Here is a 24,227-nt window from a genome sequence, read left to right on the forward strand (position 1 = left end):
AACAGAAGTTGGTCCAGTAGCAGATATTACATACCTTGTCTCATTGATTTCAGTGAAAGTTAGAAGCCTAAATACCTTTGAGGATCTGGGTCTAAGCAACTATGAATGCATCACAAAGGCTTCTCATGTATTGTACTTTCCTCATAAATAAGGATAGAATGGATCAAAAAGAGACAAGCCCTTGGTTTTGCATTTTATTAAAATCTTTATTTCCTTTCACCAATGAAATGCATGATAGTTCCTCACTACATTTTTGAGGAAGAGCCACAGACAAAACTGAGTTGCCTTGAATTTATTTACCTGTATGAATAAAACAGAATACCATAAAGGTAATTTTCTTTTTCATATTTAAAGCTACTCTAGGTATATGCAATAGCCAAAACAACATGTTTATTTTATATGTAATGGCTTAGAGCAGTTATTTTGTAGGAAGATTTGTTATTATGTAACAATTAAGAGGCTCTTCTTGGCAGAAGGAAATATTTCACAACATCTTTGTGATGCTTTCTTTTTAAAAGATCTTAGTAAAATATAATGTTTTAAAACCTCCTAGAGTGAATATTTTGAGTTATGTTTTATAGCATTTTATACTCATGGATAGATTTTTTTAAAAGCAAATAACTCATGACTTTATACCTCTTTGAAGTCTGAGAAAAAATATTTAACATATGTGAGTTTAAAGTCATTTTATAGTAGGCAAAATTTTTATAGTCTTTAACCTTTCGTATAACTCCTTCAAGCAGAAGGAAAAGTGCATGTTTTAAAATTGTTCCAAGTCTACTGGAAAGAATATTAGATAAAGTACTTAAAGTTTAGCTCTTCTGGTTGGATAAGGCACTCTTCAATATGTAATACTTTTTTGAAAGCTGCACATAGAAAATTTAACACTATGACCCAAATCCTCATCTCACGTAAACTGGTGTAGCTGCTTTGACTTCAGTGGAGCTACACTGATTTACACCAATGAGGATCTGGCCTTATGAGCCTAATTCTTCCATGATTACAATGCAGTGCTATTGAAATCATGCAGGTGACCTCACTGGGTGAGTATACACTAGGAAAATCTACAAGTATTTTCTGGTATAGACTAAGATACATAGTTGCTACCAGCAGTGCAGACTGGTTGCAGGTGTTCTTACCATGTTGGTGGCATCAACCTAGCTGGGGTATTGCTGCAAAATGCTTGTACATTTCTGTAGTGTAGACAATACCCCTCATGTTGTACAGGCTATAAAAAGGGGCAGAATTTGGCCCTGCTAGTTTAGCTAACAGAAGTATTCTTGCCAGTTGGGTTTACAAATTTGCAATAGGCCTGAAAAACAACCTATCAAATATTAATCACTGGAGATGCATACATTTTCACTTCTCAAAATACATGCAAACTGATAGTTTGTGCTTATTTCTTTTAGAAAGAAAAGATATAAAGCTGAAAAATTGATAATTACTGTCAAACGAGAACATACTGATCTCAGGAAGGCAAGCTTCTTTTTGAAAGGTTTTTTTATATAGAATTTCATATGTACAAGTAAGGAATAGCACCTAATACATTGTGTGGTTGTAGTAAAATATTTGCAAGATATATCTTGTGTGAATAGCCTCTTGCCTGGAGCATTTGAATAGTGTGCTGTAAAAATAAATTATGTTGGTCAAGTTTTTCATAAGGTTATTGCCAATAAAACATGGAAGTTATGTGGAAATACTAGTAAACTGTATCTCTTATTAAGTTCAATATGTTTTTGTGAGCATTTGTATTGTTTAAATGTGAGTTCATTCTAGCTAAATGTAGGTACCGTACACTATAGAATAGTAGAAAATACCAGATTCTAATGTCAGAGTTGCTTTGGGCATAATGACAGTTTTAGCTATAACAGTTATGTTTGACAACGTTTGAAAATGGTGGATCAGATTCTGCTCTCATTTTCACTACTATAAATTGAGTATGTCTCTTGAATTGTGCCTAATTTACAAGGTGTAAATGAGAGCAGAGTCTGACCTGCATAGCTGCCTGGATGAAAATGAAATATTTCACATCTTTTGGACTTACTATTATAAAAATCTCACATGGTGGCTCAGTCGGAAAGAAATAATTTATTATTTGAACATTATGAAAACACCCTGGATGCACAGTAATAGCCAGTGCTTTACAATAGTTACACTGGGGCTGAAGTCAGTCAGAATTTTGCTTGTAAAGTCAGAGTGTTCTAATTGGTGGCATGGAAGCAAATCTGCAAATTGTAGATTTAAGCAGAGCTTTATAGACATTAGAGATGACTACAATAATAGATCAGGCAAGCAGAACCAGAGAGAAAGGGAGTGCCACAGCATGGGTATTGGCAGCAATATGTTGTCCTAACATTTCCTATGGCTGCTTATCTCCTGCTATATTCTTTGACAGGGCTACTGCCCTAGTGGATAGGAGGGAAGCAGTAGACATAATATATCTTGATTTTAGTAAAGCTTTTGACACAGTCACACATGACAGTCTCAGAGGCAAACTAGGGAAATGGTCTAGATGAAGTTACTATATGCCTGGTGCATATCTGGTTGAGAAACTGTACTCAAGTAGTTATCAATGATTTGCTGTCAGACTGGGAGAATGTATCTAGAGGGGTCCTGACGAGGTCTGTCCTGAGTGCAGTATTATTCAACATTTTCATTAGTGACTTGGAGAGCATGCTTATAAAATTTGTGGAAGACACCACAGTGGGAGGGATTGCAAGGACTTTGGAGAACAGGACTAGGATTTAAAATGGGTCATCCAATCAAGGAAACAGAAAACATAGCATGTGACAAAATGACAAAGCCCACAAACCAAATTCCAAGTGTGGAATGGTCACAGAACTGCTCTCTATGAAAATTTTTTGAAAATTCATAGGCCCAAATAAGTTCATAAAAACAGTTATGAATTATGTTGAAATTAATAAGAATTGTTGTCTATTCATAGTCAGTTTGTAAATAGTATAAAGGGCCAGATCCATATACTATAGTATCCACAATAGGTACTTCCATTTTCTGTAAGTTGATCTGTCCAGCATCTTAATCATTTTGTTGCTCTTCTTTGAATTCCCTTCAGTAAATCAATATATTTATGTTACTGTAGAGACCAGAAATAAACACAGTATGTTAGGTATTATCTCATCAGTATTGTACACGAATTGCATGCAGCCCAACAGTCACAGTGGGCCATATGCTCCCCTGAGATGCCTGACTCAGAGGAGAAAGGAAAGAAGCAACATTTGGGAAATATGTCACAGAAGCCTCCTTGCTAAATGAGCAAAGCTAAGTGGTATGCTGCCATCTCATATCTGATTTAACAAATAAGCTCTCACAGAAAAAGTCATTAGAGAATCATTAATTTGCCATGCATGAGGACAACTGTTTGCATTTGCAAATTGAAGCATTATTGAGCCAGGAAATACTTATAATTAGAAATCATTGCCTTATGGATCAAGCCAGTGATTCATAAGGAGTTTGATCCATCCTCTACTGAAGTCAATGGAAAGGTTCCCATTGTCTTCAGTGGGTGTTGGATCAGTTTACTCCCTTGTCTCCTTATATGGAAAGTGAAAGGATCCCCATAATGAACAACTGGAATATGGAATAACCTGCCCTTACTGGAACTTTATTCCCTAACCCTGTTAATAAGTGGTTGGTTTATGCTATTGAGCATGAGAGTTTCTATCTGTTATATTTTTAATTTTATTGATGCGATATAAATCTATATGTTCTCATCATCCATATAAACAGAGGTTACTATAGCAACAACCAGGGCCACATTAACTGATGCATGGCACTAGTATGGCAGTAGTTATTATTAGTCAGATAGCTGAAGTAGCCAGGAGTATTTTTTTCCATCTGTGATTGACCAAGAGGTTGTGACTATTTCTCTTAGGTGTATATCTCAGCACAGTTATTCATTTCATCTTCATTTCCATTTTGGATTACCACAATTACTGTACACTGGGTTACACTTAAAGACAATTCGAAAACTTTAGGTAGTGCAAAACTTGGCTGAACTACTCAACTTGGTGCTTTTTGCAATGGTTCGCAGAATGAATTGCCTTTCAGCCCATTTCTGAGTGAATACAAGTTGTTGATTTTAACTTATAATGACTGTCTCTCTCTTTGTATTACCAGTGGCAAAGATCAACTGAATTGCTTGAACTGACCATCCTCAGATTTGTAAATTGGGGAATGGAGGCAGAGTGTTCTCAGTGATAGGCTCTCACCTACTCTATGATCTGACAGAGTCAGAATTTGTTGACTTTCAGGACATATTGTAAAGTCTGCCTATTAACCCAGGTTTTTAAGAAGAGTGGAGGGTTATGAGTATGGCTCTGGACCTTATCTTTTATAAGATTACTTCATTTGCTTACCTTGAAATGTGTATTAATTTTTATTCTATATGGGCCTAGAGCTTTTGATAGCTGTATTATGTCAGTTGAAATATAAATCAACATGTATGTGCATTACACAACTTGGAACTATTTTATTCTTCAGGCCAATACCCATTTCAGGAGCAACTTTAAGATAGATAAATAGAGATATGCTTGAGTTTGGAAATGCTGGTGCTAGAATTGGATCCAAACTCTACTCACCAATGTTCAACTGGATTATGCAGTGTTCTTGTTTAGCCATTAGACAGATAATAAAAAATATAAACACACTGTGCATTAGAAATGGTCAGCTTCTGGTCTGAACTTCTCCATAGCTCATGAAGGAGGAGGGTTTATGCCTGCTGTTCCAATCTAGGATCATCTCTAATTGTAATGTTCAAGTATTGTGCTAACTGGGCATACAGTTGTGGAAGACTGTTTAAAATAGTTACATTTTTCTTATTGTATGACTCAAGACTCAGATACTTGCCAATTATGTTGAGACCTGTCATCTTTTCAGAAATGTGTGAAATGCAGTTACCAAACCATGCTAAATCACATCAATACCATGCCATTTTCTCTATAAGTTTAAGTAACGTGTGCAGTTTTGGATATCTGTATTCCTTAATGGGAATTCTGGGAACCTAAGAGAGTTGGTAACTCTTGTGTACTTTCATAGACTCCGCATAATAGATTCACAATGGTCTTTTGCATTCACTGTTCATGTGGAGGTGTGGTATTGGTTTGGTTATGTGGAAAGCCAGAGTCATGCTGACTAGCAATCCTCTGAAGGGAATATGCAAACCTGCATTTTCACTACATGCAAGATTTCCTCCAGTTTTGGATAAATGTAATAAGTCTAATTTATTGCTCTGTTTTAGCATTTTCTAAAGCTCACCTCTAGGGTTTTATTTCATCACTGTATTATCTTATCTCAGGCTGTCAGTTGAGTTGCAATCCCATTTTTTGGCACATTTATATATACAATAAACACATTAATATTTTTGGTGGGGAAGGACATATAGGAGAATTTGTCAGCTATCCTGTTGAATTTTTTAAGTTGTCCTGTGATGCACTATGTATGTGCATGCAGTTTTGCCTTCTTGGTGAACACAGAGGATGAGGATATATTTCTAGTACTTGTTTAGGATTTGTTTTAAGCATAAGTGGTAGAGGCCTGTGCTTTTTGAGCTGAAAGACAAGGGTCCTAGTCTTCACTTCCCACATACACATGTAATGTATGTATTTAGTAACTGGGTCTGGATCTGTTGCTTGCCACATACTTTGTTATGCTCCTTAGTTTTATCACTTTCCACCTGCATAGCCTCTCATACTGACTATTATTCTATCACAGTGGGACTGAGAAGGATTGAATACAACTCCTTTGGTAGCTTGTCAGTGCTATTGCACTTCTGAATTATATTAAGTGCTCCTCTTACTATCCCATGAGTTGGAACATGCTGCCTTTACAGAATTCTGATCTAGCCTGAAATGTGAGACTTAGAAAATGAATCTATCTATCTAGGCATGTATATTGTTTTTATCACTGTGGCTTCTGAGCACTGTGGCTCCTGGCATGTCTTAACAGGAGTTCGGAAAAAGGGATAGCCCAAACATTTCATTTTGAAAATCTTTTAATTGAAGTAAGCAGGGTCATTGAAGGTCCACTCCAACCAATTCATTTCTGACTGAATCTTTTTTCTGTACTGCTGTTCTCTGAAGAATGGAAATGCACTTGACTGATATACTGTGAAAGGAGTCTAGATAAAATAAAACCTTATATTTCAAAAGATACTTATTCATACCCAATGGCTGTTGTCTACATTGGTAGTTATGATTTAATGTCTTTTGCCATTACATGTGATTTCAGCCTAAAGCTGTGGACACTGGTGGCATATCTTTTTATTTCAAAAGATTCCATGGTAAAGGTACTAAATGCAAAGATGTACATCAGTGCTGATCACCTTTCTTGGCAGTCCTCTTAGTATAAAACTATCAATCGCTGTCTTTGTTAACTAATTCCTGTTCAAAAGTGAATTTATATACGGTATGTTTCTTAATGAAAGTGTGCTTTACAGATGCATTTATTTAAGGAGGATGTCTTTGCTATGACATGAACAGTGTCCCCGACTTGCAATTTTTGGAATACTGCTAAAAAGCAAGAACAGGATTGTTCTTGAAGGACACACAGAGAGAATGTTTCTTTTATCATTTCTTAACTGGATTGATTGTGTGGATAGGCTCTGCTCCTATTGTGCTTTTATAACCCCCTGATCCCATCTACTGCTATAACTGTTTTCTATAATAAAAATATCAGTTACTGTGATGTTTTGTAGCACATCCTTTTGTGGCGGCCCTTGTTACTAAATTGTTTGCTTTCCCTGCAACTTCTTCTGTAACTTTAAAGTAATATATTCTGTCAGTTTATTGCTACATCCTCAGCAGTTAGTAGTTTTCTTGTCCCCTTTTGTCTGTCTTGGTTCTGTAAGTGGGATGCGGATAGGGTGACCAGCTCGGACAGTTTCGATTTTTGGGTCTTTTTCTTATATAGGCTCCCATTATCCCCCCACCCCCTGTCCCGATTTTTCACATTTAGAATCATAGAATAGAATATCAGGGATGGAAGGGACCTCAGGAGGTCATCTAGTCCAACCCCCTGCTCAAAGCAGGACCAGTTCCCAACTAATTCATCCCAGCCAGGGCTTTGTCAAGCCTGACCTTAAAAACCTCTAAGGAAGGAGATTCCACCACTCCCTAGGTAACATTTGCTGTCTGGTCACCCTAGATGCGGAAATGGGCTGGGGTGGACCTATGAATGTCTCACCAAACACACAAATCCTGTGTATTAAACAAATAAGCTCTCACAGAAAAAGTCACACATCCTGGGAAGAATTGTCAGTGTCCGGGCCATCACAAGCACTCCCATGAGAGGCAGAGCAGGAAGCAGAGTGTTTGGGGCAGACTGTGCTCTGAATCTGGGTCCCTCCTGTGTGGATTCAGCCCCACACTATTGGCAGTGGCTGCCTTGGGAGTTGGGCGGCTGACTCCACCACATCCCTATTGCTGGTGCCAGCTCCCGGGCAACTCCCTTCCCAGTGACTGGCCAGTCCCCGCCTTGGGGCTCACCCAGAACGCGGGAGGCAGCCGGCATTAGAACACACCCACCCCTCCCCGCGGCCGGGAAAGCGCCGGGCTGGGGAGGGAAGTGTGTCCCGGGCAGGAGCCCGTAGGGGGAAGCGAGGTATGTTGGTGCGTTGCTAGGAGCCGCTGGGCAGCCGGCGGGGAGTGCTGCCGAGCAGGGGATGGAGGGCGCCGCTTGCCGATAGCGTCTGGTGCGGGCAGGTGTTAGAGGGGTGGGCAGAGAGCGCGGGCGGAGCGAGGGTGTCGCGCCTGGGGGGGCACAGAGCGGGGCAGCGGCAGCGAGGGGAGTCGGGGATCGGGCGGGGGCGGTGTTGGGGGGCGGCGGCGGCGTGGACGCGTTGGCAGGACAAGTTTCCTTGCGCCCGGCCCGTCCAGGGGCCCCCGCCCGCGCCCCTCGTGCGTGCAGCACCGCCGCGCAGTATTGTGGAGCTTTCTAGAGACAAGGCACTAGACTATTTGTAAATGTGTCGTTTGTTTGTTGTGCTGGTTTTCTAGAGTCTCTGGGAAGCGTGATCAGCCTAGAGAGGCCAGGGCCATCTACAGAAAGAGAATTAAAATACACCCCGGTCTGTCTGGCAGCGTTAGCGATATTTGTGATCTAAATAGACCCTGCGGTGTGCCAAATGGAGATTTAATAGCACAGTCATCATTATGGATCAAAAATAAATTGAGGTGTTTTTTTTTAAATCTGATTTAATTAATTCAAGCATCTATGTAAATAGTGTTTATTTGAAACAATTGTGTTTATTGCATTCATAGCAGACTTGTTCAATCGGAGGCTTTGCGACTCAGAACATGGATTTGGTGATCAGACAGCAGTTGTCTGCAGCACAGAACCACCAAGGTAAATGCTTGAATAATGTATGGAAATGTTACTTGGCATCTATTTTAAATAAAAGAGGACTATAAAAGTTCTTGCACTACATGGACCTTTATCAGTTCTTGTTTTTATACATACAGAACTGCAGACAATGTGACTACTTTGTATATCTTTGTTAGAGGACACAAAATAAATACCATAATATAGCACTCTTTTTAGTTAAATAGTTTACTTCAAAACAATTTTATTTCATATAACATCTTTAAGAACTGGGTCCAAGGTCCAATGAAGTCAATGGAAATATTCTAATTGATTTCAATGGAGTTTCAGAACAGGCCTTAAATGTCCTTTGTTTTTTTGTCTGCTTGATTTTTTATTTAAAACTGCAAGAGACTAATTAAAACTCCCATCCAGCATGTGCTTAGCTTTACACAGGGTCCTTTGATAACTTCTCCCTGCAAATACACAATTCTTTACTATGAGTAAAAATAAGAGCTCTTATTGATTGTTGGGTTGATCACTTGAAATAATACAGTCAAGTATCTGTGCACTCTGGCATAAAGCAAAGAATATTATTTGTTATCTTCCTTATATGTTATTTTTATAAACAGACATTCAAGCTTTGAAGAATACTTATGAGTTGATCAAATCAGCCAATCAAGGGAAATCTGCACTTGATTCATCAGAGAGCTTTAGCTCTGATTTATATGTCTTGTGTGCAGAACAAGCACTCCAGGTAACTACCTTTCTGAGTAGGCTATTTATCTGTAATAAATAAAAAGAACTGTCTAGAATTTAAACGATGATAGTGCTATGGTAAATTAATATTTAAAGATATTGCCAGGATCACTGGAAATAGAGATTCTGAAATTTGTTATGCTGCAATTTTCTTACTTTACAGACCAAGTGCTTAGACATGCTTTTTGGCTTATGCCAGTCTATCCTTTTGCCTCAGCCTCTTCCCAAAGTCAGCATTTTTGTAAACTTCATCAATCAGCAAGCTTCACTTTCTGCAGTCTCTGATTAGCACAGAGTAAGAGAGGTAGACAATTCAAATGTATATTAATAGTTTTGTGATCATTGTTTCTTTTCTTATGAGAATGCTAGTGTGAGCTGTTTGGATAAGATGGAAGAGGAGTTGCTGATGAATGGTTGTTGTCATGCAGAAACTGAGAAAACATTCTAATCACAAGAGACTGTTGCTCCTACCTCTGAGTGTCATATAAAATATGACTCAGGTTTTTATAAGTTTGAAATACTTTTAAAGCATGATTCTGCAGTGGAAAATGGCATATGAAGTTCCAGTGTGTTGTTTACAAGTAACAGGTTTTTATGTCTTTTTCCTAGCTATCATCTATATAAATTGTACCTGAGATCTGAAATCTAATGTGCATTATTTGGGGTCATGCATCATTGCCAGCAAAAAAGATTCTGTAGGCTAAATTCTGCTCTTGGTTATGCTTATGCAACTCAAAATTTGACGTTTCAGTTAACAGTTCTTTTAATGATGTGCAATACAGTGTTAAGTATAAAAAATAATACATTATTTTTTTTTGTACTTTAGTAAACCACTGTGTGACTCTGAATAAACCCTGTTGTGTAAAAAGTTGCCACTTTCCATATTTTGGGGGGAGAAAAATGGTTAACTTTAAAATTTTAATGTATTGAATTGTTTGTGGTGGCCTTACTTTCCAGTTGTAAATGGACCTATGAATGAACATTCTGCTGTCTCACCAAACACACACACTTAAAAGCTGACCATTCTTGACCAACTTCTTTATTGGATTGTTGTTCATTTAACAAAAAAACCCCACCTTTAAAATAATGTTTTGTTCTAGTTGGGGTATCCAGAAATTAGCAGTGACTGTCTACAGATGTACTTTAAAGGAAGACATCCTGTAACCCAGTTTATGGGTAGAGCCTACTTGTGCCAAGGCCAGTTGTACACCCCACTCTCCACAGATCATTTGGTGAGAAAATATTGTGAATTTTAACATTATGGTAACATCTAGTTTTAAGAATGTTCATAGTTTGATGTTAGATTATTTAAGATGCACAATTTAATTTTTGTTCTCAATTCTTTTTTATATATTTGTAAGGGTAGTAAGTAGAGCTGGCTGAAACTTAAGAGATTTTGGTTTACCAGAAGTTTTGGTACTTTCATATTTACTTTTGTTCCAAATTAGAATGAAACCATATTTACCAAAATTTCTCCACAAACTGGAGATAACCTGAAAATTTTGTTTTAGAAACACCAAAATATAGCGTTCCCCAAACAAATATGCGAAACTGACATTCTTGTAATTTACTGAATAGTAGCCATGAAACTGACAAGAATGTCATTTTCTCTTTCTGGAGCTCTCAGAGCTGCTAGTCCCCCAGCTGGAGCTCTCAGGTCTATAAAGGCTTCCAGGGCCCCTGCCATGGAGCTGGAAGTCATCGGACTGGCTCCAGCCAGAGCTCCCAGGGCTGCTGCCGTAGAGCGGAGACCCTGCCAGCCCCCAGAACCCTGGCTCCAGCTGAGACTCTGGGGTCTGGCAAACTCTTTGCCCAAAGTGGGAAGCCTAACAGGCACCAGAATCCTGGCTTCAGCTGGAGTTCTGGACAGTGGCAGGGTCCCTGCCATGGAGCTGGTAGCCTAGCAGCCTTGAGAATGCTGACTCCAGACAGGGCTCGCAAGGTTGCTGCTGCAGAGCAGGGACCCTGCCAGACCCCCAAAGCCCTGGCTCTGCGGGTTTGCATGCTTCCTGCTGGAGATGCGGACCCTGGAAAACTGGCAGGTTTCCTTGTATTTCAACAGAAGTTTTGTCAAATCTCTAAGAGATTTGATGAAACATTTTGCTTCACTGAATCAGGCCTGCACTACTCGTAAAGTGACGAGGGCCACATTACTCCAAAGAAAACAGCTGAGGGCCGAACCCCCCTGACCCCGCGGAAACACCCCCCCCACCCAGCACCTCACGGGCCCTGTGGAAACACCCTGCCTCAGCACTGCCCAGCCCTGCAGAAACAAACCCTCCTTCCCCAGCGCCGCCCCACCAAAACAGCTGTGGGGCAAAAAGGAAGGTTGGGGGTGGGGAGGTGATACTTGATTTTAAATCAACCAGGGCTCCCAGCTGAAGAGGTGGCTGGGAGCCCTCAGGGGCAAATTAAAGGGCCCGGGGCTCCGGCGCCTGGGGGAACCCAGAGCTTTGCGGGACTGGGGCAAGGATTTAAAGGGCCCAGAGCTCCTGCCACTGAGGGGAGCCCGAGCCCTTTAAATCCCAGCCCCAGCCCATCCGCTGGAGCCATGGCCGGGATTCAAACGGCTCTGGGCTGTCTGCAGCTGCGGGGAGCCCTGAGCCCTTTAAATCTCAGCCGCCGCCGGGAATCTCTGCGGGCTGCCCAGAGCCCTTTGAATCCCGGCCACGGCTGAGATTTAAAGGGCTCAGGGCTCCCCGCCGCTGTGGGCAGCCCAGAGCCCTTTGATTCCCGGCCGCGGCTGAGATTTAAAGGGGTCTGGGCTCCCCGCTACTGCGGGCAGCCCAGAGCCCTTTGAATCCTGGCCACGGCTGAGATTTAAAGGGCTCAGGGTTCCCCGCTGCCGTGGGCAGCCGAGAGCCCTTTGAATCCCAGCCGCGGCCGGGAATCAAAGTGCTCTGGGCTGCCCGCAGAGTGCCATGGGCGTGGGATTTAAAATCCCCTCGCGGGCCGCACAGTGAGCCTCCACGGGCCGTATGTTGTGCAGGCCTGAGTGAATTAATATTTTCAGATGAAACTGTTTCATTAGAAAATTTCTGACCATCTGTAGTAGTAACTTGTGTGTGACAACTTCCTAAAATGGAGGACACTGAATTTTTATATTACTACTTTAAAAAAAAATTCCTTTCAATGAGTATATAGATTTCAGGTTGATTTAGATTTTTAGAAATTCTTTAGGCCAGCACCTTTACTCTTCCTGCAATTTTCTGACTCAGTCAGTATGCATCTTCCAGCTTCTGCAGCAAATGAAGCATGGGTCCTACAAACAGTCTCCTTCACTACACAGCCCTATTTCCAGAGGCAGTCTATTCACTGTGCACTGAATCAGACAGGGGTCCTGTGGAAAAAAGTAGTATGTGATAATGTAATTAAAGGCTGTATCTTAAAGCATTTATGAAAGGGGAGCAAATTAAGTAGCACAGGTGACCTTAAATTCTGGCATTTCCTAGCCTTTGAGTGCTTGACTCTGGAACCTTAAAAATGTTCTTTTAACATATTTGTGTGTAATTTCCCAGGTTTTTGAAAAACCTAAGTGAAAAAACAGAAATTCCATCATGTTGCATCACATTTATACCTATATAAATCCATAAGGTTAGAACCCTTAGATGCATCACCCAAAACTTTGTCACTTGAGCTAATGGAGTAAATAACGGTCATGGGTTGTTATCCTGTAAGTAGATCATTCCGAGAGCTGAATGGGGTATTTTGCCAGTGAGTTTCACTGATATCTGCTGACAGTGGAAGAATGGTAAAACTCAGGAATCTTGGGTTCCATGCCAGGCTCTGGAGGGAGTATGCTCCAGTGGGAACAGTCCAGAGACACTTCTGCCTATTCCCACCCCCAAAGAACGACCCCTTCTGCCCCTCCCCCTCCAGTCTGTTCCTGTGCTGACTCTTTCCCACCCCTGGCTCCTTCTCCAAGTCCCATTCTCCTTATTTTCTCAACTCTTGAGTTGTCACCAAGTCCTAGTCTCCATTCCTCAAGCATCTCTCTCCCAGTCCCAGTCTCCTTGCCCTGCTAATTCTAGTCACATCTGTCTGGACTCCCAGTTGTAGTCTCACCCCTCCCCCAAAACTCCTTGTCCCAGGTCTTCTTGCCCATGTAGTCCAAGTCCCCCCTCCTGCCCCACTCATCTCACGGACTCATAGACTTTAAGGCCAGAAGAGACCATCTTGATCATCTAAGTTAGACTCCTGCACATTGTAGACCATAGAACCTCATCCACCCACTCCTATAATAGACCCATAACCTCTGACTGCATTACTGAAATCCTCAAATCATGATTTAAAGACTTGAAGTTACAGAGAATCCACCATTTATGCTAGTTTAGACCTGCAAATGACCAGTGCCCCATGCTGCAAAGGAAGGCGAAAAAGCCCCCAGGGGCTCTGCCAATCTGACCTGGGGGAAATTCCTTCCCAACCCCAAATAGGGCAATCGGTTAGACCCTGAGCATGTGGGCAAGACCCCCCCAGCCAGACACTTGGGAAAGAATTCTCTGTAGTAACTCAGAGCCCTCCTTGTCCCAGTCTCTTTGCCCAGCCATTCCTAGTTGTTCCCCCACACTCTGGCTCCTGATTAGATCTGTCTTCTGTCCCCAAACTTATTTTCCCCACCCAACTGGTGCTCTGTCCCCACCATCCTTGCTGAGTCCCAGTTCACTCCACCCGTTTCCTCATACAGTCTCAATCTCTCCCCAATTTATTGGGTTGCAGTTCCCCCCTTATTTCTCTCCCCAGCTCTCAGTCCTAATCTCCCTGCCTAGCCAGTTTTAGTCTCTCTACCCCAACTCCCAGTCCTAGTTTCCCTTTCTCCCAGTCCCAGCCTTCCAGGTGTCTTGTCCCAATCTACTCCCCACAATCCTCACTCCCCTTGGTACAGTCTTGTCCCCTCTGAGTTTGAATCAGGCAGGTTTCTCCTCCTCCAGATTGCCTCATCCAGGCACGGGGTCATTGATAGGGTCCCTGCTCTCAGTTCAGGTTCTCAGCTTAAAGCTCTTTCCCATTACAGGGAAAGTTTTGCATAGCCCTGGGTTAGAGCATGACAAGCATGGCTGGAATCTTTGAAATTTAACAAGTTGCTACTTAGCATGTTCGAACAGTGACTTTTCAAAGGTTTATAACTTGGCCAAATGTGGGTGGGTTTTTCCAGGGATGAAAAAAGGCACATTTCTTACACAAAGGCCACTCTTCTGTGCTCCAAAGCATAGACTTACCAGAGCCTTTCGGATAAAAGGTCACCTGAATTTTAAAGTGAGCAAAAAATATATATTTTCCCTGTGTCAGATTCCCCACGGTACAATCTGAACTGTTCAACAGCAATGTTTCCAGAAATCTCTAGCTTGGGGTGCCTTTTACATTGCTTTACTTCCAGAACAGCACTCCTTGTCTGGTCACTCAGCCTTCAGCATGTAAATTCACTCTCAGCTAAATACATGAGTGATCTCCCAGCCAGGCATGAACTACCCACAAATTCTTAGTCCCAGCCTTGTTCCCCAGAAATGTGCATCTTGCACTGCACAGTATTCTCCTGGACAGTACAAGTTCATAGATAGTCCATCATTCCAACACTGGGAAGTGATAATGCCTCAATCTTGTATTCTCAAGTAGAGGTTCCCTACACGCTTTAATCCAAACACATACTGATTAAGATAAAGTTATTAACTACAGAAAGATAGATTTTTTTTTTACAAGTATAGATGCATATAAGCCAGGATTGGTTACAAAAGAAATAAAACCACATGCTAATATCTAAATGAACTCAAAAGCAAAATGTCTCTCTCACCATAAACTGCAACAGTTCACAGGCTGAATTTCTTTTCTAGCTAGGGACCATTCCCCCCTTAGTTGAATTCTTCAGGTGTTCATTAATGACATAAGCGGAGAAAAGGGGAGAGGTGAAGTCTTTTTCTCCCCCTTCATAACTCAATTTCTTGTACTAGAAACCAGGGCCGTCCTTAGCCATAGGCAGAACAGGCAGCCGCCTAGGGCACCACTGGGTCTGGGGGCACCGCTCTGCTGGGAGCCCGGACAGACGGGAAGCAGTGGAGCATGTAAGAGCTGGGCTGCTGGGTCCTAGAGAGAGCCGAATGCAGCACAGTCTGAGGGAGGGGATTGGCTGCTGGGGTCTCTGGGAAGGGGTGGGGGAAGGAACTCACCTGTAGGGTGACCAGATGTCCCGATTTTATAAGGACAGTCCCGATTTTTGGGTCTTTTTCTTATATAGGCTCCTCTTCCCCCCCACCCCTGTCCCAATTTTTCACATTTGCTGTCTGGTCACCCTAGGTGGGGGTAATTGGTACCTATATAAGAAAAAGCCCCAAATATTGGGACTGGCCCTAAAAAATTAGGACATCTGGATCTGGTCACCCTAGGTGGGGAGCACGTCTCTCCCCCAGGCTGGCAGTGATCCACCTCATCCAGGGGGAGCTGCACAAGGCAGGATGACCTGCTGTGGCTCCATGGGTGCCCCGTCCCTGAGATCAGATGCTGTGCTGACTTCACGGTGGTCGTTGGGCTGGCGGTGGTGCCCATTGGCATATGATCGGAGATGAGGGTTTGCTGCTGCTGTTGCCATTCTGCATCCCAAGAGGATTTTGGGGTCCTGCAGTTTTCCACCTATCTCCTCCTCTACTGCAGCTGTTGGACCAGCAGGCTGGGGGGTGAGCCAAGCATGAAAGCAGTACTGAGTTGCCATTTAGATTGTCATTTAACAAATTTGTTTGCCAAAAGAGCTTGCTAACAATCCTGAATTCAATTTCAATATTTTTGTTTTAAAAAATCAATATCTTAGCCAAAAACAGAAAATTAAGTTGTTGACAATTATTTGTGACAAGTTTGGTATGGGGAAGGGAGTGGGCCAGTTTTCATCAGAGAAACAAAAAATGTTGACTGACTTTCCTATAGCCCTGTTACTGCTAAATAGAGCCCTCCAACAACTGTAATATGCTTTCATCCACGAAAGCTCATGCTGCAAAACGTCTGTTAGTCTATAAGGTGCCACAGGATTCTTTGCTGCTTTTACAGAACCAGACTAACACGGCTACCTCTCTGATACTTGTAATATGCTCATCTCCTTACTAATGTATAGAGCAGGGGTCGGCAACCTACGGCACACGTGCCAAAGGTGGCACGCGAGCTGATTTTCGATGGCACACAGCGGCGGGCTGAGCAGCGCAGCCCACCGCTGCTCTGGGGTTCTGGCTGCTGCCCCATTGCCACCCGGGGTCCCGGCCGCCGGCCCCACTCAGCACCCACTGCTGGCCTGGGGACCCCCAAGGAACCCCAGGCTGGCAGCGGGCTGAGCAGGCCGGTGGCTGAGACCCCGGCTGAGCCACTCAACCCGCTGTCGGCCTGGGGTTCCATTCACTTAGCTGGTAGCGGGCTGAGCAGGACTAAATTCAACGAAATAGGAAAACAAGAGCAACTAATGACAAAGTGCAAGAACCTAGAGCAGTGGTCCCCAACCTTTTTCGTCTGGCGGTCACCAGACAAAGGACTGTGGCAGTGGACGAGCATCCACTGAAATCCCACCAAAATTCGGCAGCATTTCAGCGGCAATGCCTCTGGATGACACTGCTTATCGGCAGCAAGCGGCGTCATCCAGAGGCGTCGCCGCCGAATTTTGGCGGCATTTCGGCGGATGTTCGTCCGCCAGCCAGTACGCAGGTGCACTGAGAGGCCCCTGTGGGCGCCATGGCACCCTCGGGCACCATGTTGGGGACCCCTGACCAAGAGAGCCTCCTGAAGCACGGCGATCGTTTTTGATTTAAATGGACTTGAACTGTATGAAGAATTGAGGACACTGTCATCAATGTTGCCACATGCAAAATCGATGCTGGACATTGTACAGTTTACTCATACCAGCAAACTTGTTGACATATATCCTAATGTGTACGTTGCCACTCGTATTCTACTGACAATTCCTGTAACAGTAGCATCAGGAGAACGGAGTTTCTCAAAACTAAAGCTCATTAAAAACTATCTCCGCTCTACAAGGAGTCAGGAACACTTGACTGGTCTTGCTATTCTTGCAGTCAAACAAGACATCACTTTGTCTTTGTCATACAATTACGTTATTACTGATTTTGCAGCCAAAAAAGCCAGAAAGATTGCTTTTAATTAAAAACTAATCCTTGTTTCAATACCTCTTCATATAAATTTCCAATAAAATGTTGACAAATTAAAAAAATTACATTATTTGCATCATTCTGTCAAATCAGAATTTTTTCTATAGTGCTACTTCTTTAGTCCTAGTCCATCAGCATTACAGTGTGCTTAATTAAGTTAAACTGGTTTTAATAACATGCATGTGGCAAGTTTTCCAATAGTGTAAGCTTATGTTTGCGTTGCTAAGAGCAAGACAGGCACAGGGGCACCAGTTTAATAATCCTGCCTAGGGCACCATAAATCCTAAGGATGGCCCTGCTAGAAACATCCTTGCTGAGTCTTGGTGACAGGCAGTCCCGTGTGGACTTGAGGTTTGAAACATTCCTGTGATGCAATGTAAATTTCTCGTTTATACCTTCCCCCTGCTGGTAAATAGACAGTTAAGTAGGTAATGGCCCCTTAACACCTTGCTGGTGTGCTAGTGGGTCTTTGTTTCTAAGGCTTTGTCTACACTGGCACTTTGTCGGCAAAATTTTTGTCATTCAGAGGTGTTAATCCCCTCCCGCCACAAACGACAAAAGGTTTACCGACAAAAAGTGCTGGTGTGAATAGCTCTTTGTCAGCAGAAGTGCTGTCCTGTCGATAAAGCCAGGGCCGCTCGTGGGAGGTGGAAGTTTTTTGTCGGCAGGAGAGCTCTCTCTTGCCGACAAACAGCAGCTACACTGCATGCCTTTTAGCGGCACGGCTGTAGCTGCACAGCAGCGTCACTAAAAGCCTCGTAGTGTAGCGATATCCTGAGAAAGTGGTTTGTGGGTGTTACCTGAAATTACAATATATTTCAGTAACAATCATATAGTAAAAACTTACAACTTTACACATAGTGTTGCTACATATATCTCAACAGAATGATAATATTCAGCAGAGTATGAGTTTACAATGATATTTTGTACAAAATATATCGTAATCTTATAAAAGTGGTGAACATGGGGTACAGGCTGTCCTTGTTCTTGGAAATGACTGACCATCCTGTAATGGGGGAGGGATGCGGAAGAGTGTCCTTTGTGTAAGGAAAGTTTTAAGCTGAAATTTTCTAAACATCTGTCAACAAAAATTTCAGCCTAAATGATTAAAGTTTGGCAATGTTATAAGCAGGTGTAGTAGGGTCTTTATTAATGGAAAAAAATAGACAACCTTAATATTATATGGTAGTGGCAGCCCCATCTGTAGCAATAATAATAACTTGATAATAGGCTGAAAATTATTAGTAATATGACAGTGTCAAACGAGCTTTAACAATTCTTTGTTATTTTTTAGGAAAGGTTTGAGAAATTTGTGATGTACCTTATGAAAGCATTAGACTTTGCAATACACGATCCAAGGTAAAACTATCTGATGGGGGTTACAGTTCCAAATCTCAACAGTGTTACTGACCTAGTTTTTTAAGATAATTGCTTCTCATACTTCCATTTTGTGGGTCTCTGGGTAACACAGATCTTTTTGTGGAGCATATCTGTCTCAGTCCTACTCCTTTTCTGTAACAACAGTAGTGCTTCCACCATATGAAAAATAATAGTAGAACAGTACTAAGGTGACAGGATGAATATAAATGTGCTTTAATATGATATATGTGGCTGCTTATGTCCCTCCATTTTATAACTCTGCTGGTGGGAAGGACAGCACAGGGTTTGCTCTCATTGATGTATTCCTGAGGTGCCTAGTGTCCCCAGTCAGGATGGTAGGTGCTATACAAACAATAGAAAGATGCAGTCCCTACTTTTGTTGTTTAGAATCTATATAAAGAGACTTATTTAAAAGTATATGTTTATCTCAGGTTATAAAATCCTATTTCTTGTTTTTCAGATATTATTTTTTGATATATAATGCCTCAGTCCTTTACTGGCAGGTTGTAAGGCCATATCTTAAGCCTGGGTTCCGCTACCTTCTTATTCCCAGCCTATCTCAGATTGTAACAGCATTAAATCAAGCTGAAGAGCAAGACAAGCAATGGCGAGCAGAACTCATGATGTAAGTTTGAACTGTTATTTTAGGACCAGGGTCCTGTAGTCCTTTTGTGCATGCAGCTCCCATTTATGGTTATCTTTGATCACAAACTGGCATATTAAATCTTATTCTAAATATATTGTGAGTATAGTACGACTTGTTAATCATAGAGCAGAATTTCATAATTAGTACATAGACCAGTAGTTGTATAGAGAAGACTGCAGGACTAGACCCCTTAACTGTTCTTTAATAAAACCTGTATATATAGTACGAAAGATACTCCAGTTTGATATTTGTATTGTGGTTAAAATGGAAGTGACATCCATGGATTTGACATGTCACAAGAGTTAGAAAGCTATAGTCACTGTCTCTGCAACAGGTTGTCTTGCTTCTTATGGTCAAAATATATATTTTAAAAATCCCTGTATGTAAGGGAGTTGTGGAATTACTCTTGGAAGGAAACTTTTACTGCCTATATCTAGTCAGTTCCAGTCTGAGGCATTGTAACCTGTTGGATTAAATCAGCTGTGGTGCTGAATTAACTGTTGTGTGTGTCCTTTTAGGTTAGGAGACAAACTAGCTACATCATGGCTTAGGAACCATTTTTCTTCAGGTAAAAATCCCAAGCCTAGATTGGGTCAACAGACATATCTCCTGTCCCCTGATCCTTGGAGAGGGTGGGAGGTTCCTGTCCCTGCCGGAGAGTCAGAGGGGAGCATATTCAGTACTTCTGGTTTCCTTCTTTTTTGCCCGATTGCCTTATATGATAATTGGGTTTGGCAGAATGTATGACCTTACCCCTGAAAAATTGACATCCAAACTGCCGTTATTTAGATGTCACCAAGGAGGAAGACTAGGGGCAGTCTCTGGCTGCATAGCTAAGAAGGCCCTGAAGTGCTGTCTGGCCAGTAGCCAGAGGAGCTCTCTTTCTCTCAGATGAACGAGTGAAAGGTCAAGTGAATTTGTGAAAGGTTAATTTTCGTATTAACTTTTTCTCCTGTTTAATGTAGCTGAACGTCAAAATGAAATTTCATGAAATAAATGTGTTTAGTGAATGACACTTGGAAAATGTATACTAAATACTAAATTTTAGAGTAAAAGGCACACAGATGAATACTAGTGCTCAGTCAGTTGAGGTATGTGGTTTTTTTCATCCATATGATCAGCCATGCATCATATGTTAGTACACTAACTGAGATATAATATTTCTGAGACAACCTTGGGTATAAGCATTATTCTTCATTATCAGACAGCACATTTTATGACAGTAAAATATGTGAACTCATTTTGCCATGTATAATTCATGCATATATTACTGGATTATATATTAGAAGTAAATTCTCATTAAAGTAATCTGATTCTGTTTAAGCCTTTATTTTTTATCAGTAAGTATTAGTAGCATTTTTCTACCATGGTATCTTAAAGGTTCTGTCTTACTAATTTGAAACAAAGCCACAGGATAAAAGAAGTAGGTCTCATTCTAATTATTCTCTAAAGCTAAATTTTGATCCACATCTTTGTTAACAGGGCCTTTGGCATGAGCATTAGCAGTGCTGTCATAGCTTCTGCAATTTCTGTAGCAACCCTCTTCTCCAAAGCAGGAGCCAAAAGACTAAGGAAGGGAAAGAACTTCAGATACCATGTTGTTAGATTTAAACCATCAATTTTGATCTTCCTTGACAGTAGCAGAGGAACTTATTGTAATGTTCAGCCATTTCAATAGTTAATTTCAGAGAACCTATATTTTAAGTCATATGGCACTGAGAGAAGTAATTAGTAATTTTGGCATTCTGAAAAGTTCCCTAGTGCCATAGCTCAGATTTAAACCAGCTGATTTTTTTTCATATTTATATAACTTTTAGGTTTTTCCTGTACATCTTATTTGTTTAGTATTTGGAGTAATGAGCACTAGGTTATACAATTAACTGTGGGCAGAATATTTAACTATTGATGCTCATAATAAAAAAATTCTAATGTAGTTCCATATAGTCTATAATCATCTCTGTTTCAGAGATGCAAATATTAAAGGTATCTAAAAAGTCCGTATTGCTTGTACAGGGAAATTCAATATGAAACAAGGCTGGAATGTCACTTAAAAAGATAGGTAAAAATATGAGATTTTGTTATATGTTTATTGTTGTGGTGGGTTTTGTTGTTTTGGTTTGGGATGCATTTAAATGCAATGAGAACAGCAGAAAGATGCATGGTAGTTATAGTATTCCCATGCAGAATCTAGTTTAAACAATGCTCAGTGGATGCATTCCAAATGTTATTTCACTGTGTGAATTGTCAGAGGCCTTAATCTGAAGTTTTGTGTGTGAGGACATCTGCATGCATGCTTTTCTGGCACTAACAGTGGGATGTAAATGGAATTTGAATGTGTTTTGTGTGTGTGAATTCTGTCTCTCAGGCTCCTAAGTATTAGTGCTCAAAAAGGACACAGGAAGGTGTATTTTGCTCCTATAGATTTCCTGGGTTAAAGGGGAAATTATGTGGTTGGATAATATTTAAATATTATTTTAAAGCAGTTTTTAGCTGGTCACAACAGTGGGTTCCAACAAAATAAGTCGGAACGAATTCCTTTAGCGGTATGGGGTCCTGCTAAAAAGACCACTTCTCTCCTAGTTTGGGACTTCTACAATTGAGATTGGCTTGGTTGCTTGAGCTAACAGCCCTGGGTTTTAACAGAGAGTTATCTGGTGTTCTCAGTGAAAGAGCCTTGATCCTTTTTCCATTTTCGTTCAGTAGAGTTGAAAAGTACTTTCTTGGGGTCTTTCTGGGTTGAAGAGCGTACATAGACTAAGACACTTGCAGAAAAAAGAATGTTGAAAATAACTCCGCTCAGAATGCGAGTAGATTTGCTTCATTTTTAATTCTACGAAAAGCAAGTGACATCAGAAGTCTTCACAAAAATAAATAAGAAAAGCAGTAGGAGCAAAGAGAAAAAAATGTTTTAGGTAGAAAATCATCATCAGTGCATTTTTCTAGAACTTACCGCGTAAAGCAGAATTGAAGCTAGGTTAATGGTATCCACATTGTCACATTTTTTCAAAAGATTTGAAAGATATTCCGTGCTTAGATGCCATGGTGCCTTCGAAATACTTAAGATAGACAGCACAAGGAACTTCTTCCAACTGATTTATTGCCTATGAGGAAAAAAAAGAATGGAGAAGTTGTAGTTGTTTGACATTTGTAATTCTATCCATAGATTAGTATTTCATTTGAAGTTTTGTAGAACTGAACATAGAAATGTGTTGTTTTTCCCCTAGGCCAGTGATAAGGAAAGTCTTAAATGAATGCAGTGATTTTTATTTTAAAAACCCGCTGATTATCCAGATAGTTCACTACAGTGGGTATCATATATGGATTCCCTGAATAAGACCAGGTGTAAACTCCAAACGCTCTTTAGGAATTTGCCCACTGAATTGGTGGAAGCTGTTCCATATGTGCGCCAACTAACTGTACCAGTGCTGCCTCCATTTTTCATTGACTGCCATTGTTGCAGCAGTTCCTGAGATAACCATTTTGCAGACCATTCGAGCTCATGATGTATTTCTGCCTCATTTCTCCCTTGATCTCTTTGTGGCCTTTTCGGTTCTTCCATTTACCAGGCGTGACAAATGTGGGAGTTTTCTGTAATAATATTTTTATAAGCTGTCTTTGACACTGTACCTGATCACCCTTATTTTTGTGTCACCAACATCATAAGATGTTGAGCACCAGATGCCTGGCTGTGTCCACACCCTGACAGATAATCTTCGTAAAATCTTTATGCTTTTTGGGGTGTGGCAGAAAATTCATTTAGGTATCAGCCTGCTTCCATAGCTTGAACTGTGCCTTGCCCATGTAAGACATAGCTACCACAGATGGCAGCTGTTGAAAAAAGGTAAACCCTTTTCTCACAGGCAACCTAGCTTCCCAACTCAGGGTCTGGGGTGATGCACTCTGAGTTTATCCAGTCTAGTGTTGGCAACTGTCAGTCATGACTCTAGGAATCTCCTGGATAGGGCCTGAGTCATTAAACCCAGAAACCTTAGCCAGCCACCTCTAAAACTGAAGAATAGTTGGCTATTTCTGGGCACACTCATTCCCTTTGCACTCTCTGCCAATGTGGTCAGCCTCTGAAATGTCACTAGTTTCATGTGTGTACAAATAACTTTATTGAATTTCCTTGTCAGCTGGGCTTTCTGATCCCAAACAAACTACACTTTGGATGAGCCCGTATATCAGAGGACCAGTAAAGGAACAGCACTACTAATCTTTGCATACCAATGAAAACTGGCAGGAACAAAGTGCCAAGAATGTAGATTATCCCTGCCAAAAAGGAGCCAGTATGACAAAAGAAACTGACAAATTGTTCTCTTATTTGCTTTCAGACTGGCCAGGTATCCCGGATCTACAGGCTTTGGTCTATGACCATCCTGTAACCAGGTCCTTGAGAGTGACCTCTTTAGTGTGCCAGACCCCAAGGACACACACAGTTCTTCAGCCTCTAAGGCTCTGAAACTGGGCCTTCGGGCACCAGTGTCCCTGTCTTTCTCTGTGGCTCCCTGCAGCGAATCCAGCCAAGCCAGACTCCTATGGGAGGCTTGTACTCTACTCTTTCAGGGTGCAATGCTCTCCGTACATATTTGCAGCAATACTAGCCAGCCTTTTCAAAACAAGGTAACCATTTATTAGTCCCCTGCCATATAAATTCTGAAAGTCCTTAGTTTAGCAAAGAGAGGTAAGGTTCAGACAGAGATCAGACTGGCCAACGCCAGGCCAGGGCTCCCTGGAGGCATGCTGCTGGTGAAACCATCTTGGCTCCTCTTCTCTGCTCTGTCCCTTTGTCTTTGGCTCCAGGTATGTGTCTGTGTCTTTGAGAGCTCAGCTTTTAATATAGCCACCCATTACCTTGTCTTTATTCTCCAGCTCCAGCCATGCTATATTCACATGTTCAGCTGCCTCTGGAGCTAATCTTTGGTCATAAGGTTTTCCACTGTCTCTGTAGGGTCTTCCATTCAAGTATGTTGATTCCAGCCCAGACAGTCCTAATG

General features: G+C 41.5%; 1 protein-coding gene across 1 annotated transcript in view; it reads left to right on the forward strand.

Annotated features, from left to right (window-relative positions):
- Positions 1–7,949: 7,949 nt before the first annotated feature.
- Positions 7,950–24,227, forward strand: part of CFAP46 (cilia and flagella associated protein 46) — a 155,567-nt gene continuing 139,289 nt past the window's right edge. Inside the window, exons 1-6 of the mRNA XM_045025832.1 lie at positions 7,950–8,189; positions 8,280–8,361; positions 8,949–9,073; positions 10,176–10,307; positions 18,502–18,566; positions 19,048–19,212. Coding sequence (XP_044881767.1) covers positions 8,313–8,361; positions 8,949–9,073; positions 10,176–10,307; positions 18,502–18,566; positions 19,048–19,212 — 536 coding nt within the window. The 5' untranslated portion in view covers positions 7,950–8,189; positions 8,280–8,312. The remainder of the gene's footprint in view (positions 8,190–8,279; positions 8,362–8,948; positions 9,074–10,175; positions 10,308–18,501; positions 18,567–19,047; positions 19,213–24,227) is intronic.

This window comes from Mauremys mutica, chromosome 7 (assembly GCF_020497125.1).
Source record: "Mauremys mutica isolate MM-2020 ecotype Southern chromosome 7, ASM2049712v1, whole genome shotgun sequence".
In the NCBI taxonomy this organism is placed as follows: domain Eukaryota; kingdom Metazoa; phylum Chordata; order Testudines; family Geoemydidae; genus Mauremys; species Mauremys mutica.